This window comes from Oncorhynchus gorbuscha, unplaced genomic scaffold, assembly GCF_021184085.1.
Source record: "Oncorhynchus gorbuscha isolate QuinsamMale2020 ecotype Even-year unplaced genomic scaffold, OgorEven_v1.0 Un_scaffold_8318, whole genome shotgun sequence".
Lineage (NCBI taxonomy): Eukaryota > Metazoa > Chordata > Actinopteri > Salmoniformes > Salmonidae > Oncorhynchus > Oncorhynchus gorbuscha.
This window is the reverse complement of record NW_025745617.1, coordinates 1-15,061: the sequence shown is the minus strand read 5'-3', so window position 1 is coordinate 15,061 and position 15,061 is coordinate 1. Positions and strand designations below refer to the sequence as shown.

The window sequence follows — 15,061 nt, the reverse complement described above, 5'->3', positions numbered from 1 at the left end:
GTCTGTGTTGGTTTGCGGTCATGGTCATGTTGGTCAGGTTTAGGCTGCGGTGGCAAAGCCCACTTGGTTGCCTGTGCGGTCGTAGACGGAGTAGTACTCCCTGAGGAATACATCTCCCAAAATCCACAGGGGCTGTCCGTTCTGGGACGGCAGGTAGGTGGGGGTGATCCCCACGGAGCAGACCTGGTTGTTCTGGATAGAGAGGAAAACACGCATGTTGAGTGCAATAGACACACACACACACAGGCAGATAAACACAAATGCACTACTGACACAAGGCTTATGCATTATCCGAACATCAGTCATAGATGGTAACACACGGACAGACACACATAAACACACACGACACACTAACTTACCTGCTGAATGTATGCAGATGGCGGCAGGGGGAAGTTGACTCCATTGATGGTGAAGGTGAGAGTCGGCAGGCTGTTGATCTGGTTACAGTTCACTGTGTACTACATCAACAAACAATTCACAGACATGAGTGACACAAAACATCCCTGTACTGGTTTACTCTGGTCTGCACTGGTTTCCCCAACCTCTACTTTCTGGATCACACTGTTTTGTGGTGTCAGTTAGTACTGGTCTGTTATGGTTTATAATGGCTTCCTGCTACCTGTCTGTACTGGTCCTGCTGGGCTCCAATGGACTGCATCAGCGTTCCCATGATCTGTGTCGGTGCAGTCAGCATGGAGGTGCCTGTATCCACGATGGCCTGGCAGCCCTGCCCACACCACCCTGTCTCCTGACCGTTGATCTGGAACCTGGAGATGTACAAGGGCTAGTGTTAGACAGACATGCATTGACAGCGGCCTTAGACATTTTTCATCCCAGCTTTTCCAGTCTCTTGGTGGTTCTGATGTCAGTGTATGGTTAAGTATGTTTGGTTGGTGTGGTCGATCCTGACCCTTGGATGCCGATCTGCCAGTATGTCTGGGAGGTGACGGGAGTCCAGTAGATCTGACCCTGATACTTGGTGTTGTCCACTCCTCCGAACGACAGCTCACTGCCCTGCTGGCCGTCGCTGCACAGAAAAAGTTTTAAGTCATCTAACAGTTTTACAAATAGGCGGTTGGCAAGAAGATGTTTCACTCACAGAAGACACTTTTCTCAAATCTTGTGCCTTATATCAGTGATATAGTTTCTGGAGCAGGAATAATGAATATAACATTGATTATGTACATGATTAATTAAGTAAGTACATTTTTAAAGTATATTTCCTGGTCAACTAGAAAGCGAACAAATTGCTTGCAGAAGGTTCTGTGATATCTGTGTGTATTTTATAATTAAATCTGGTAGTAGTACATTATATGTGTGGTAAGTAGTGATAGGGGTACAGATGTCGGATCTTAACTTGATCACTTTTTTGTCACTGTTCATTTTCCTGCTGCATCAGGAAATACAAATTAGCCTTGTGGTCCCTGTAAAAAGAGCAGTTGTCTTTCTGTCCATGCTGGGTCAGTCTATCAAGGGCTTGCTTTTTAAATATCAAAATCCTCTCGCTCGCTGAAACGTTAGGTCTGGGTCAAATTATGGCAACATTCAAATGTACAAACATGTATCTGAAATGCAGTCATATACATAAACAACCATCGTTTGATATAGCGTATTAACAGAAGATCGATATTGGTCTCCACTAGGCTATGAGAAGTTTCAAGTGTGTCCTAAGTTCAAAATTGAGTTAAATCGTGGGGTGAAGTGGGTTAGGGCTTCTGCCTTCAGCGAGCACGTATAACCCAACCATTCCCATGCCATACCTTTCTGGCACAAATATCTCAATCCCCCCCAATTTACTAGATTTATTTACACATTTGAAAAATGGACAGTCTAAGGATATTTAACCCCCGATCTTAATTAGAGATGACCATATCAGACACTTTTGGATAACATAAATAGTTACAATTTGATTGGTTCCCTAAGGGCTACACCAACATTAGTGTCGTGTCAATTCCCAACAGTGGATACTTTATTTCTATTGTATGGAATGCTTTTCAAATAGATAAATCACCCGTAGTCTGTTCAAAAAGTACTCTTGTTCTGATTACAATACCAACCAGAGGGTGAACATATCTTGAAACACTGGTTGCAAGCAGGACTAAGGTGACACTGACATCGTCCTTTAGGGAGCGGCAATGAAGTGTGACAACAGCTACTGTTTGTTCCTGGCTGAGATGATGAGCTGATTTGGGCCATCTGATTGACAGATGTAGGCCTACTGAAGAACGATAAACCTTCCTCCAGGGTGGACGCTTGTCCGTGTTTTATAGTTCGGGTATGTGTTATTTGTGCTTATAGTTCTAGTCCTTGGTGTGAATTGGAAGCCTGTACTGTGTGCCTTTTCAATATTTCATGAAAGCTGTCAAGTTGTTCATACATTTGAGCCTATCGAAGATTATTTTGTTGACTCATTTTACTTCTTGAACACATTTAAATAAATGCAATTAACTTGTTGGTCTAATGTCGTCTCAGGCTGGTCACTAGATCACTCGGCACTGGATGCAAACTCATGAGGTTCGGAGTGAGCTGCTTATGGCAGATCACAATGCTCTAGCGAGCGTTAAGAATATTCTGAATACTGATGATACATAGGCGCTTCATTTTGTTTTATTTTGTTTTAAGCCTTCCCCAAACCATAGCCCTAACTGAATTGATTCATGAACTGTTAACCTTTGAGTTGTTTCTGTTTTAATCATGTAACCACGCAAAATGAATGTGTCAAAAATAGACATTGATCAGTCAAAGGGCAGTGGGCCGAATATGAACCCATGCCGACTCTGACATATATGTGCCGGGGTCAGTGGCTGTAACTGCTGGATCACACAGGATTTGAAGAAAACAATGATTAATTCTGCATATTGCTTTCCTTCAACATATATAATAAAACAGTTAATGTAAAACAACATATTTTCCCTAACGACAATACATCTACCCCCTAAGAATATGCCCATTTATTCTAATCCACGTAATAATGAACACAAGACACGCCGTAGCCTTCACGTAGCCTACATAAGGTAGAATGTAGGTATACGGTACTGCTTTCTGAACAAACACGCTTCCAGCTGCCCACTGGAACAGTTCTAAATCATTCTTCAGATATTCAAATCCTCCTCCTGCAGGATTATTTTCCTCTTGTGATGAAAGCAGTCCAATTAAGAGCTGACATCTGTAGTGGTATATGTGTGGTAAGTAGTGGTAGATATGTGGTATAAGTGATGGGAGGAGTACTGACCTGGTCAGGTAGAATGCAAATATGTTAGCCTGCAGAAGGTTCTGAGACATCATGTTGTCCATGACGGGAGTCTCTTGTCCGGCTGAGATGGAAGGGTAGGACAGGCCAAGGATACCATCAAACTGGGCCACAACAAAATTCTGACCTGGCTCGTCAGTACTCAGACCAATCTCCTGGTTGTTGATGACAATACCACCGACCTAAAGAGGTGACAAACAACACACACTCAGCATCATGGAAACACTTTGGTTTTATTAGAATGGAAGTACAGGTACTGTTGTGGCTTTTTATTGCATGTAGTGAAGAATAACTGTGGTAGAAGTAGTTAAGTATTTGTAAGGTTGTTATGGTGGGACTCACGTTGACGGTGTCGTATCCGAAGACTCCACTGAGACTGCCAGCTCCGTAGGGCAGGTAGAAAGTTTGCCCATTAGCTGAGTAGGTGGACGACTGCTGGGGGTTGAACTTTGTGTGGCTGTCTGCAGGAGGAAGGGACACAAACAACTGAAAGAGGAAATATACTGTCTACAATGTATTTATCTGGGAAGTGTGTAGAAGTGATATTGGACTTAAATATATCTGATAGTAGTAGAAGTACTGTTGTAGTAGTAGTAAAAGTAGTAGTCCAGTTAGTAACATTTCCTGTTGAGGAAGTAGTAGTTAATTGATACACATAGTTGTAATATTGTCATGAAGCTATCCAGCTGTACTCACTGCAGGCCTGAGTGTTGCAGAGTACAGAGTCAACCCACAGGTTGGCAGAGCCAGTGTCAAACAACACCTGGAAGGACTGGGGGGGAGTACCGATGGTGATGGCTCCATAGTAGGTGGTCTGGAAAACACAACAGGGAAAGTATAGGTGACAAAAGAGAGGGGCTGCTAATACATTCATACAACAACGCATCAGATCTACAGTGGTTGGCGTGGTTTAGACTCTACTTCATGGAGTTAGATGTTATCTTGACATGGTTGTTATCTAGTTAGACCTAGAATTCACATTTTCTATGTTCGCCTACATCATAGAATTTCATTCTGGAATATGAAAATAGACTCTGTGGACATAGACAGGACATTGAGTAACATTCTAGATAGACCATAAGCTTGTGTATTATAGCATGTCCGTACGTCGGCGTAGTTGTTGATGTACATGGTGGCGGAGCCAGCGAACTCGCTAGGAAAGTATTTGAGAGCAGGGTCTTGGTAGGGCAGGCGTTCTCCTTTCTCCATCATTCTCTCACGGATTGACTTATGCTTCACCAGAGGGATCCTAGGGTAACAAGAACACAGATACACTCAGATATGAAGTCGAACTCTGCAAATGCAAATAGGTAGATAGAGCAACAAGGAGTTATCATTGACTTTGAGAGATGAGAAAAGAAAATGGTATTTTAGGGAGAATTTAGGCAAAAAGAGCAACTGGATGGAGTGAAAAATAAATAAAGTGAGTACTAACCTGTGGATTCCCTCAGCGAGCACAGCACATACCAGCACAATAACCAGACACTTCATGGTCACTCCTGAAATCACAACCAGTGGTGGATACACCTTAGCTTGGGTCAGGACTGATCTTATATACTGTACCAAACACACATATGTGCACACATGAATGCAAGCGGGTGTGATATGGATACGCGTGAGTGTGTGTTCACATCCCTTATCAGACTTAAGGAGGTGACTAATTAGCTTCTTTTTCCCCTGACTCCACATTCTCTATTCAGTGTGCAGGCGAGCCTCTACTCCCCTGTACCGATAGCAGGGTAACCAAACATTACTATTAGTTTACTGAATCTTAAGGGAGATAACCAGATTAGATAAGATACAGGGCTCTATTTTAACAAACCAAAGGCAATGGTAAATCTTTTCGCTTACGGTAGCGCTATAGGTTCAGTGCAGTCAGAAGTGTTTTTGTTATTTTCAACCACAATTATGAGAAATCTCCAGACACAAACATTGGTAGTAGATTGGCCTTTACTGAAGAGCTCAGTGACTTGAAATGAAAATTATATCCAATTGTATTAGTCACGTATACATATTTAGCAGATGTTATTGTGGGTGTAGTGAAACACATGTGTTCCTAGATTCAACCGTGCAGAAGTATCTAACAGATCACAACATTACAAACTAATCTAAAAGTATTTAAAAAATGATGTCATTAAGAGATATATAAATATTAGATTGATCAATGTCGGCGTGGCATTGACTGAAATACAATATAATTGAAAACAGTATATACATATGAGCAAATCAAATTGGATTATTAAATCAAATTGTACATACACATGGTTAGCAGATGTTAATTTGAGTGTAGCGAAATGATTGTGCTTCTAATTTCGACCATGCAGTAATATCTAACAAGTAATCTAAAAATGTCACAACAACAAAGGAATGAATAAGAATATGTACACAATAATATATGGATGAGCGATGGCCGAACAGCACAGGCATGATGCATTTGATTGTATAGAGTACAGTATATTACTGTAGATATGAAATTAGTAATGTAGGGTATGTAAACATTATATAAAGTAGCATTGTTTAAAGTGACTAGTGATATATGTATTACATCCAATTTTTTATTTTTAAAGTGGCTAGAGATTTGAGTCAGTATGTTGGCCGCAGCCACTTAATGTTAGTGATGGCTGTTTAACAGTCTGATGGCCTTGAGATTGAAGCTGTTTTTCAGTCTCTTGGTCCCAGCTTTGATTAATCTGTACTGACCACACCTTCTGGATGATAGAGGGGTGAACAGGCCTTGGCTTGGGTGGTTGTTGTCTTTGATTATCTTTTTGGCCTTGCTGTGACATCGGCTGCTCTAGGTGTCCTGGAGGGCAGGTTGTTTGCCCCTGGTGATGCATTGTGAAGACCACACCACCCTCTGGAGAGCATTGAGGTTCCCGGGCGGTGCATTTGCCATAGCATGCGGTGATACAGCCTAACAGGATGCTCTCAATTGTGCATCTGTAAAAGTTTGTGAGGGTTTTAGGGGTCAAGACAAATGTATTCAGCCTCCAGAGGTTGAGGAGGCACTGTTGCACCTTCTTCACCACACTGTCTGTGGGTGGACCATTTCCACCTTCTCCACTGCTGTTCCATCGATGTGGATAGGGGCATGCTCACTCTGCTGTTTCCTGATGTCCACGATCAGCTCCTTTATTTTGTTGACGTTGAGGTAGAGGTTATTTTCCTGGCACCACTCCACCATGGCTCTCACCTCCATGTAGGCCGTCTCATCATTGTTGATAATCAGGCCTACTACTTTTGTGTTGTCTGCACACTTGGTGATTGAGTTGGAGGTGAGTGTGGCCACACAGTCATTGATAAACAGGGAGTACAGGAGGGGGCTGAGCATGCACCCATGTAGGGTCCCTGTGTTGAGGATCAGCGAAGTGGAGGTGTTGTTTCCTACCTTCACCACCTGGGGGCGGCCCGTCCTGAAGTCCAGGACCTAGTTGCACAGGGCGGGGTTCAGACCTAGGGCCCCGAGCTTAATGATAAGCTTGGAGGGTACTATGGTGTTGAAGGCAGAGCTACAGTCAATGAACAGCATTCTTACATAGATATTCCTCTTGTCCAGATGGGATAGGACAGTGTGCAGTGTGATGGTGATGACATCATCTGTGGATCTAGTAGCAATTTGACGTGTGTCTATGGTCTATGGTGTGAGGTGATATAATCCTTAACTAGTCTCTCAAAGCACTTCATGATGACAGAAGTGAGTGCTAAAAGGCTATAATCATTTAATTCAGTTACCTTTGCTTTCTTAGGTACAGGAACAGTGGTGGACGTCTTGAAGCAAGTGGGGACATCAGACTGGGCTAGGGAGAGATTGAATATGTCCGTTAACATTCCAGCCAGCTGATCTGTGCATGCTCTGAGGACACGGCTAGGGATGCCTTTCTGGGTCGCAGCTTAGCGAGAGTTAAAACGCTTAAATGTCTTACTCACGTTGGCCACGGTGAAGCAGAGCCCACTGTCCTCGGTAGTGGGCCGCGTGGCACTGTGTTATCCTCAAAGCGGGTGAAGAAGGTGTTTAGCTCTTCCGGATGCAAGACGTCGGTGTCCGCAATATGGCTTGTTTTCCCTTTGTGGTCCGTGATTGTCTGTAGACCCTGCCACATATGTCTCGTGTCTGAGCCGTTGAATTGCATCTCCACTTTGTCTCTTTACTGTTGGTAGAACTTTGGCAGCGTTTTACTCAGTTTTACTCAGTTTTTACTCAATATTAGCAAGTAATAAACTCTGAAGCGGTGGATGGTGTGCACGCCTCCTGAGTCAGACTTGAAGTCCACTCTGAATAGATTTCCTCCGCTGGTGGTGTTTTGGAGCAGCCTCAAACAGCTCAAGTGAGCAAAGTGAAACGACAGTCCATCATTACTTTAAGACGTGAAGGTCAGTCAATCCAAAACATTTAAAGTTTCTTCAAGTGAAGTTACAAAAACCATCAAGCGCCTAGCGCTGTTATACAGCCATCAATAACACAGAGATGCTGCTACTTACATACAGACTCTAATCATTGGCCACTTTAATAAATGGATCGCTAGTCACTTTCAATAATGCCACTTACATATCTTTACATATCTTACATTTCTCATTTCATATGGATATACTGTATTTTATACCATTGATTGCATCTTGCCTATGCCGCTCTATCATCGCTCATCCATATTATATATATATATATATATATATATATATATATATATATATATATATATATATATATTTTTTTCCCCCTAAACTTTTTATAGATAGATTTTCATATTTAACAACAAAAACAGTGCAACCCCATCCCCTACACTCCCCCCTCCTATCTTCCACTCCCTCCCTCTCTCCCACCCTCCACTCGTTTGACCCAAGTTAAAAATGTTAAAGGCAATGCCAATCAAATACTAAATAATAAATACTAAACTTCTGACCCAATGGGAAGTTGATGAAAGATATAAAAGCTGAATTAAATCATTCTCTCTACTATTATTCTGACAGTTCACATTCTTAAAATAAAATGGTGATCCTAACTGACCTAAGACAGGGAATCTTTACTTGGATTAAATCTCAGGAATTGTGAAAAACTGAGTTTAAATATATTTGCCTAAGGTGTATGTAAACTTCTGTCTTCAACTGTAAATCCTTCACAGAGTAACAGACACATCTCAACATCAACTATTAAGAGGAGACTGTGTGAATCAGGCCTTCATGGTCAAATTGCTGCAACGAAACTTCTACTGAAGGACACCAATAATAAGAAGAGACATGCTTGGGCCAAAAAACACGAGCAATGGACATTAGACCGTTTGAAATTTGTCCTTTGGTGTGATAAGTCCAAATTTGAGACTTTTGGTTCCAACCGCCGTGTCTTTGTGAGACGCAGAGTAGGTGAACGGATGATCTCCGCATGTGTGGTTCCCACCGTAAAGCATGGAGGAGGAGGTGGGATGGTGTGGGGGTGCTTTGCTGGTGACATAGTCAGTGATTTATTTTCAATTCAAGGCACACTTAACCAGCATGGCTTCAACAGCATTCCGCAGTGATATGCCAACCCGTCTGGTTTGCCCTTAGTGTGACTATCATTTATTTTTCTACAAGAAAATGACCCAAAACACATCTCCAGGCGGTGTAAGGGCTATTTGAGCAAGGAGAGTGACGGAGTCCTGCATCAATCACCCACAATCACCTGACCTCAACCCAATTGAGATGGTTTGGGATGAGTTGGACCACAGAGTAAAGGGGAAGCAGCCAACATGTTCTCAGCATATGTGGGAACTCCTTCAAGACTTTTGGAAAAGCATTCCTCATGGAGATGGTTGAGAGAATGCCAAGAGTGTGCAAAGCTGTCATCAAGGCAAAGGGTGGAGAACGTAAATTCTAAAATATATTTTTGTTATACGATTCCATATTTGTTTTTTCATAGAATAATAGTGAAGACATCAAAACTAAGTTGTAGAAAATAGTAAAAATAAAGCAACGAGTAGGTGTGTCCAAACTGGTACAGTATATGTCTACCGTGTTGGCTTGGGTTTGATTCCTGCCCACACCCTTCTTGCACAAGTAACTCAATCCCCACGATTGACTTTGTTTTGTTACACATTTCAAATATGGACAGTCTAGGATGTTGTACCCCCATCTTGATAAGAAATTACCATACCAGGGACTTTTTGATACCATAAATAGGAAACAAATAATATAATAACAGTAGGCTACACCAACATTAGTTACATACAAAGTGTCGGGAAATTGCCACAGGAGATTTGCCATGGTAAACCAGGAAAGAGGATTTCGTTGAGCTGGGACACTATTCTTTACTATGTACAACAACACGTTTCTTTGATGTGTAAATTATCAGAGAATTCGTTTAACATCATATTTGAACTTCTCCAGAAATAGCAGAAGATATTGCGTTGTATTCGAGTCATGTCCGTTCTCAACATAAACTCATGGATGGTGAATCTTTCTAATAAGTTTGGTTTTTAATCAAATTAAATAAAACATTCAATCTGTTTTTAAAACGGCAATGTTTCTTAAAAGGATTCGGTCAAAAACACTATCATGAATCGAATGTCTTGTTTCTATGAGCATAAGGCAATGTGTACACATGTGGGACTAAGGGCTCTTTGACCTGAGGCATGGATGTTTTTACTATCTATTGAACACAGGTTATTAACTAGTATACAGTATCCCTTAATAGGCCTCGTTATAACAAACATGTAGCCAATGTGGTTTTTGTTATTGACTTTAACATGGAAATATTTGTCAACACACATTGCATTCACATTTCTTAAATGTACTGCATATTCGAGCCATGAACGATTGGACAATGCCAAACGTTAAACTCTATAATAACATTCGCCTACCATCACCATTTACATAAAATGTTAGTGACCTTGACATTTGAAAGGTAAAGAAACCGGTCAATAGCCGAGGCTACCAAGGACAGCGATCAGAAAAATAATGTCCAATGTAAAGAAGAAACGTGAATGTCTGACTGTTTTGCTGCTCATTATATTTGAATAAGGTTATAGGCTACTGATGAATACGGTTATAGTCTACTGATTAGGCTATTGATTAGGCTACTGTGCGCCTCTTCTAGCAAAATCAATGCCATAACCAACTGCGTTACTGCCAAGACCAGCGACCAGTTAGTATTAAATATCATCAGTAGCACTGCTGGGAATTGTCACTGGCACACATTTTTAAAGACACCTACAATATTTCCACCCCTCCCACCTCAGCATAAGCATGCTGATATAAGACAGTTACATTACTGGCACCAGGGTTGGAAAATAGCAGAGCGCTGGCTTTTTAAAGTCGAAATTGCCCAAGAACGTGTGTTTGACACAAGCGCTGCCTTAACACCAGAGTCCACAGTGTTATTACTAATGGTATGTAGAAATACAATATGAGCTGATGTTTAGTCAACATGGGTGAAATACTGTATACATACTGTATGTTTTAATTACACTCTATAGGGGACTTTCAGGCAGACGTCACACCAGAATTGTACTATAATTCAGCAGCCATCAACTAAATAAACATTTGAAAAGATGTAGCAACATTTTGGTGTGTGAAAGATGAGAGGTAGAGAGAGAAATGATAAAGAGTGATGAAAGAGAGAGGAGATAGAGTTTACACCATTTCCCTTGTCTCTTAATTAAAAGTAAATATATTTGCAGTGGTGTAAAGTACTTAAGTAAAAGTACTTTAAAGTACTACTTAAGTAGTATTTTTTGAAATATCTGTACTTTACTATTTATATTTTTGTCAGCTTTTAATTTGACTACATTACCAAAGAAAATGTACTTTTTACTCTTTACATTGTCCCTGACATCCAAAAGTTCTCGTTACATTTTTAATACTTTGCAGGACATGAAAATGGTCCAATTTACACACTTATCAAGAGAACATCTGTGGTCATCCCTACTGCCTCTGATCTGACAGACTTACTAAATGTTTCGTTTGTAAATTATGCCTGAGTGTTCGAGTGCGCCGCTGGTCATCCGTAAATACAAAAGACACAAAAATAGTTTGTCTGATTTTCCTAATTTAAGGAATTTGAAATTATTTAGTATTTTACTTTTGCTGTAGCTCAGTTGGTAGAGCATGGCGCTTGCAACGAGAAGGTTGTGGGTTCTATTCCCATGAAGGAGCTCTATGAAATAAAGTATGAAAATGAATGACCTCATTACTGTAAATTGCTGCTAAATGACTAATCTCATCTTTTGATACTTAAGCATATTCTAGCAAGTACATGTACTTTTGTTTCTTAAATGTACCAAATCCTTTTAGACTTTTACTGAAATTGTAAGGGGTGCTGATGGCAAGGAAGGCAGGAGATCAGAACTTGGTGAATAGCCGGAGCAGTTTAATATATAAAACTAACGGCATACAAAACAACAAACACATGGGTACATGGGTACAAAACCCGTAGCGCACCAGTAACACACAGCACGAGTACTTACAAATAAACAATTCAGCATGTAATTAGGGAATTGAAACCAGATATTACGGTTTTCTTCCGGTGAAAGAGAGGTGGACCAAAATTTAGTGTGGTTATTCATAAACATCTTTAATGAAAGAAGACAATACAAACAATTTACAAAAAAACAATAAATGTAACGTGAAAACCGACAACAGTCCGAACTGGTGCAAAACAGAGACGGGAACAATCACCAACGAAATACCCAAAGAATATGGCTGCCTAAATATGGTTCCCAATCAGAGACAACGATAAACACCTGCCTCTGATTGAGAACCACTCTAGGCAACCATAGACTTTCCTAGACAACACTACTAAACACAACCCCATAAATCTAATAAACCCTTAGACAAGACACATAAATTACCCATGTCACACCCTGGCCTGACAGGCCAGGGTGTGACAAAATAATAAAGAAAATAATAAAGAAAACACAGAATAATAAGACCATGGTGTGACACCAGGTTTGTGAAAACAAGACAAAACAAATGGAACATGAAAAATGGATCGGCGATGTCTAGAAGACCGGTGACGTTGACCGCCGAACACCGCCCGTACAAGGAGAGGAACCGACTTCGGTAGAAGTCTGGACAGAAGTAGTATTTTACTGGGTGACTTAGATTAACTTGAGTCATTTTCCATTTTCTACTTTTACTCAAGTATGACTTTTGAGTACTTCTTCAACTGTTTATTTGTTTCAAAATGGCTCTGAAAGAGTGGAGATGTCCATTGTTTTTGGCTGTGTCATTGGAAATCCCCTAGTACTACTGCATAATAAGCACTTAGTGTTAATCAGTAATACAGATATAAAGCACAATACACTGAGATATGAACACCTCTCCAAGGTCATGAATAACAATGTGCAGGGAAATACTTATCCAGATATTTACCAAGTTGTCTTTTTTAATGTTAACATAATTGGAGATGTTTTATACACACACTGATACAGAAACAACAGTCCTGTAAAGAGCGCTCACCAAGGTCTGAATAGTTTATTTCAGAAAGGACTTCATATTTGATGACATACCAAATTCTGTCCTGCTGGTCATGAGGTGTGTGTGTGTGTGTGTGTGTGTGTGTGTGTGTGTGTGTGTGTGTGTGTGTGTGTGTGTGTGTGTGTGTGTGTGTGTGTGTGTGTGTGTGTGTGTGTGTGTGTGTGTGTGTGTGTGTGTGTGTGTGTGTGAACTAGTCATGATTGTTGATTTAGCACTGATTGAGCTTTGATAAGGTTTGCAGGTCTGCCCTGATTTAGACAGTTATCTAGCTTTACAATTCTAGCTTCACATATCTAGCTTCACCCCAATGTATTTTCTGACTTACCCTGCTTCACAGTGGCTCTATATACATCTGAACAAGGCCCTGTCTGGACTGTCCTGTCCTCACTAGAAAACCTGCAATGCAGCATTTCCCTCTGAGCCTCACACAGTCTCTTACTAATGGAGTAGAGAGCTGAGTAGAGAGCTGAGCCTCTGTTTGAACTAATGGACCACAGATATACAGATGTTTTATAGAAACTAAGAAAACAGGATGATGAGCTCATTTAAGCACTGTTGTGTCTGTAAACTGGGGAACTGAAAAAAATAGAGAATAGTGCTGAACTCTTCTGTCTGCTTAGAGATCAATGCAATAAATGGAGGGTGTGTGAGTTACTGTGGCTTGTGTGTCTGGTGAATGAGGCAGACCCAGACAGTGACAGGCCATATCTCAGAGCAGGCTTCCACAGGGTTGGAGCAATCTGTGTGGACATTAATCAGAGAGATGCTGAGGGGTCAGGTACATGAGGACTGTGGGTGAAATCACAGACTGGTGTGTGTGTGTGTGTGTGTGTGTGTGTCACAAATGTGTGTGTACGTCTCTGCTATCTCTGCTCCTGACAATCAGTTTAAGCGTGTGTGTGTGTGTGTGTGTGTGTGTGTGTGTGTGTGTGTGTGTGTGTGTGTGTGTGTGTGTGTGTGTGTGTGTGTGTGTGTGTGTGTGTGTGTGTGTGGAAACAAACAAAAACATGCACACACACCAGCCCCTGAAATGAAATGTTGAAGCTTTCATTAAAGTCCCTTTCACAGGGAGGATCCTTAGGACTTAACAGTGTAACATCTGCTTCCAACTTACACCCTCAAACACGTAGACCCCCCCACTGAACGCAGCTCACTTTCCAGCCCACTTTCAAGCTCACTCTCAAACACATAGATCCCCCGAAGGCAGCTCACTCTCCAGATCCCAACCACCTGAATTCTGATCACCTGTTCACACACCTGTATGTCATTACCACACACTATTTAGTTCACACCCCATCACTGTGAGGTATTGTTTGTTTTGTGACACATGTCTTTCGTAACTCTGTTTTTCCCGTGATTTTCTCCTCCCGTGTATGATAGATTTGCCTGCTTCACTAACAACGTCTTTTTGCCTATTCCCTGCCTGTTATTTCCTGTTATCAAACTATTGCCTGATCTCCCGGACTACTTTACTAGCCTTTTCCCTGCATGTACTGTTGCCCTTTTGAACCTGCCTCCTCCAGTGGTCCTTCTCTATAAACACCTGCTGCGCCCTGCGCTTGAAACCAGCTCTCTGTCTCCCATCGTGTTCATTACAGATGGCATATTTGACTTGATATTTAGTTATTACTGCCATTATGTAATAAATATTTCAATAGGTAAGATTTGTAGATTGTTGGATATATTTAGAGGCTCCAATTGGGTAAAGCTGCTCTTCTTGTTTTTTGTTGCAGTTTCTGGCAACAGTCAGTGGTGAATGTGAGGTGTGATTTCAGTCTTAGTCATCATGAGCTTGCTGTGTCAAATACAGTGATTCAAAACAAATACGATTATTGTGCACTTCAATAGTTTATTCAGTCTAAATGGAAGCTAAACAAACACCAAATACATCCAGTCTTGAGATGATATGCATTTAAGTGTCAAAAATCATATTTTCATATTTCACTGTATTTCTGTAAGTCATTTACTTTTTCACTCAGCATCATGATGCAATCAGCAACATGGCTGAACCTGTGTTCACATCCGATGTTGTCTGGGAACTAGGAGGTTGTCGTTGCAATGCCAGAGTAGAAAGGAAACAACATTACAGCTGAACTGAAAATATTAGCAGATGTCATCTAACAAAGACCACAGCTTTAACCCAATGATGTCGATGCTTCCTTTAACCACACTGGACCAAAGCCAAACTGACCCACAGTGGTTGCCATGGGTAATATGTGTATTATAATGAGCAGAGTGGTTGCCATGGGTAATATGTGTTCTAAAATAACCAGAGTGGTTGTTATGAGTGTTTCAGAATAGTTGCCATTGGTGATTGATGTTCTAGAATGGCCAGAGATGGAATAGATTCTGTGTGAGGTTTGG

General features: G+C 41.1%; 1 protein-coding gene across 1 annotated transcript; it reads right to left on the bottom strand.

Moving 5' to 3' along the window:
* Positions 1 to 51: 51 nt before the first annotated feature.
* On the bottom strand, positions 52 to 4,414 carry LOC124019375 (gastricsin-like). Its single transcript, XM_046334691.1, has 7 exons — positions 4,358 to 4,414; positions 3,947 to 4,064; positions 3,593 to 3,711; positions 3,233 to 3,432; positions 911 to 1,027; positions 620 to 767; positions 52 to 458 (listed from the first exon to the last, which is right to left on the bottom strand). Exons 1-7 carry the CDS (start codon positions 4,379 to 4,381, stop codon positions 351 to 353), a joined length of 834 nt encoding a protein of 277 aa, XP_046190647.1. The 5' UTR covers positions 4,382 to 4,414; the 3' UTR covers positions 52 to 350.
* Positions 4,415 to 15,061: the final 10,647 nt, after the last annotated feature.

Coding starts and splice junctions, on each gene's coding strand:
- LOC124019375 (XM_046334691.1), bottom strand. CDS start 4,381: ATGTACATCAACAACTACGCCGAC. Junction 4,065..4,357: donor ACATCAACAACTACGCCGAC/GTACGGACATGC, acceptor TGTGTTTTCCAG/ACCACCTACTATGGAGCCAT. Junction 1,028..3,232: donor TTTGCATTCTACCTGACCAG/GTCAGTACTCCT, acceptor TTTTCTGTGCAG/CGACGGCCAGCAGGGCAGTG.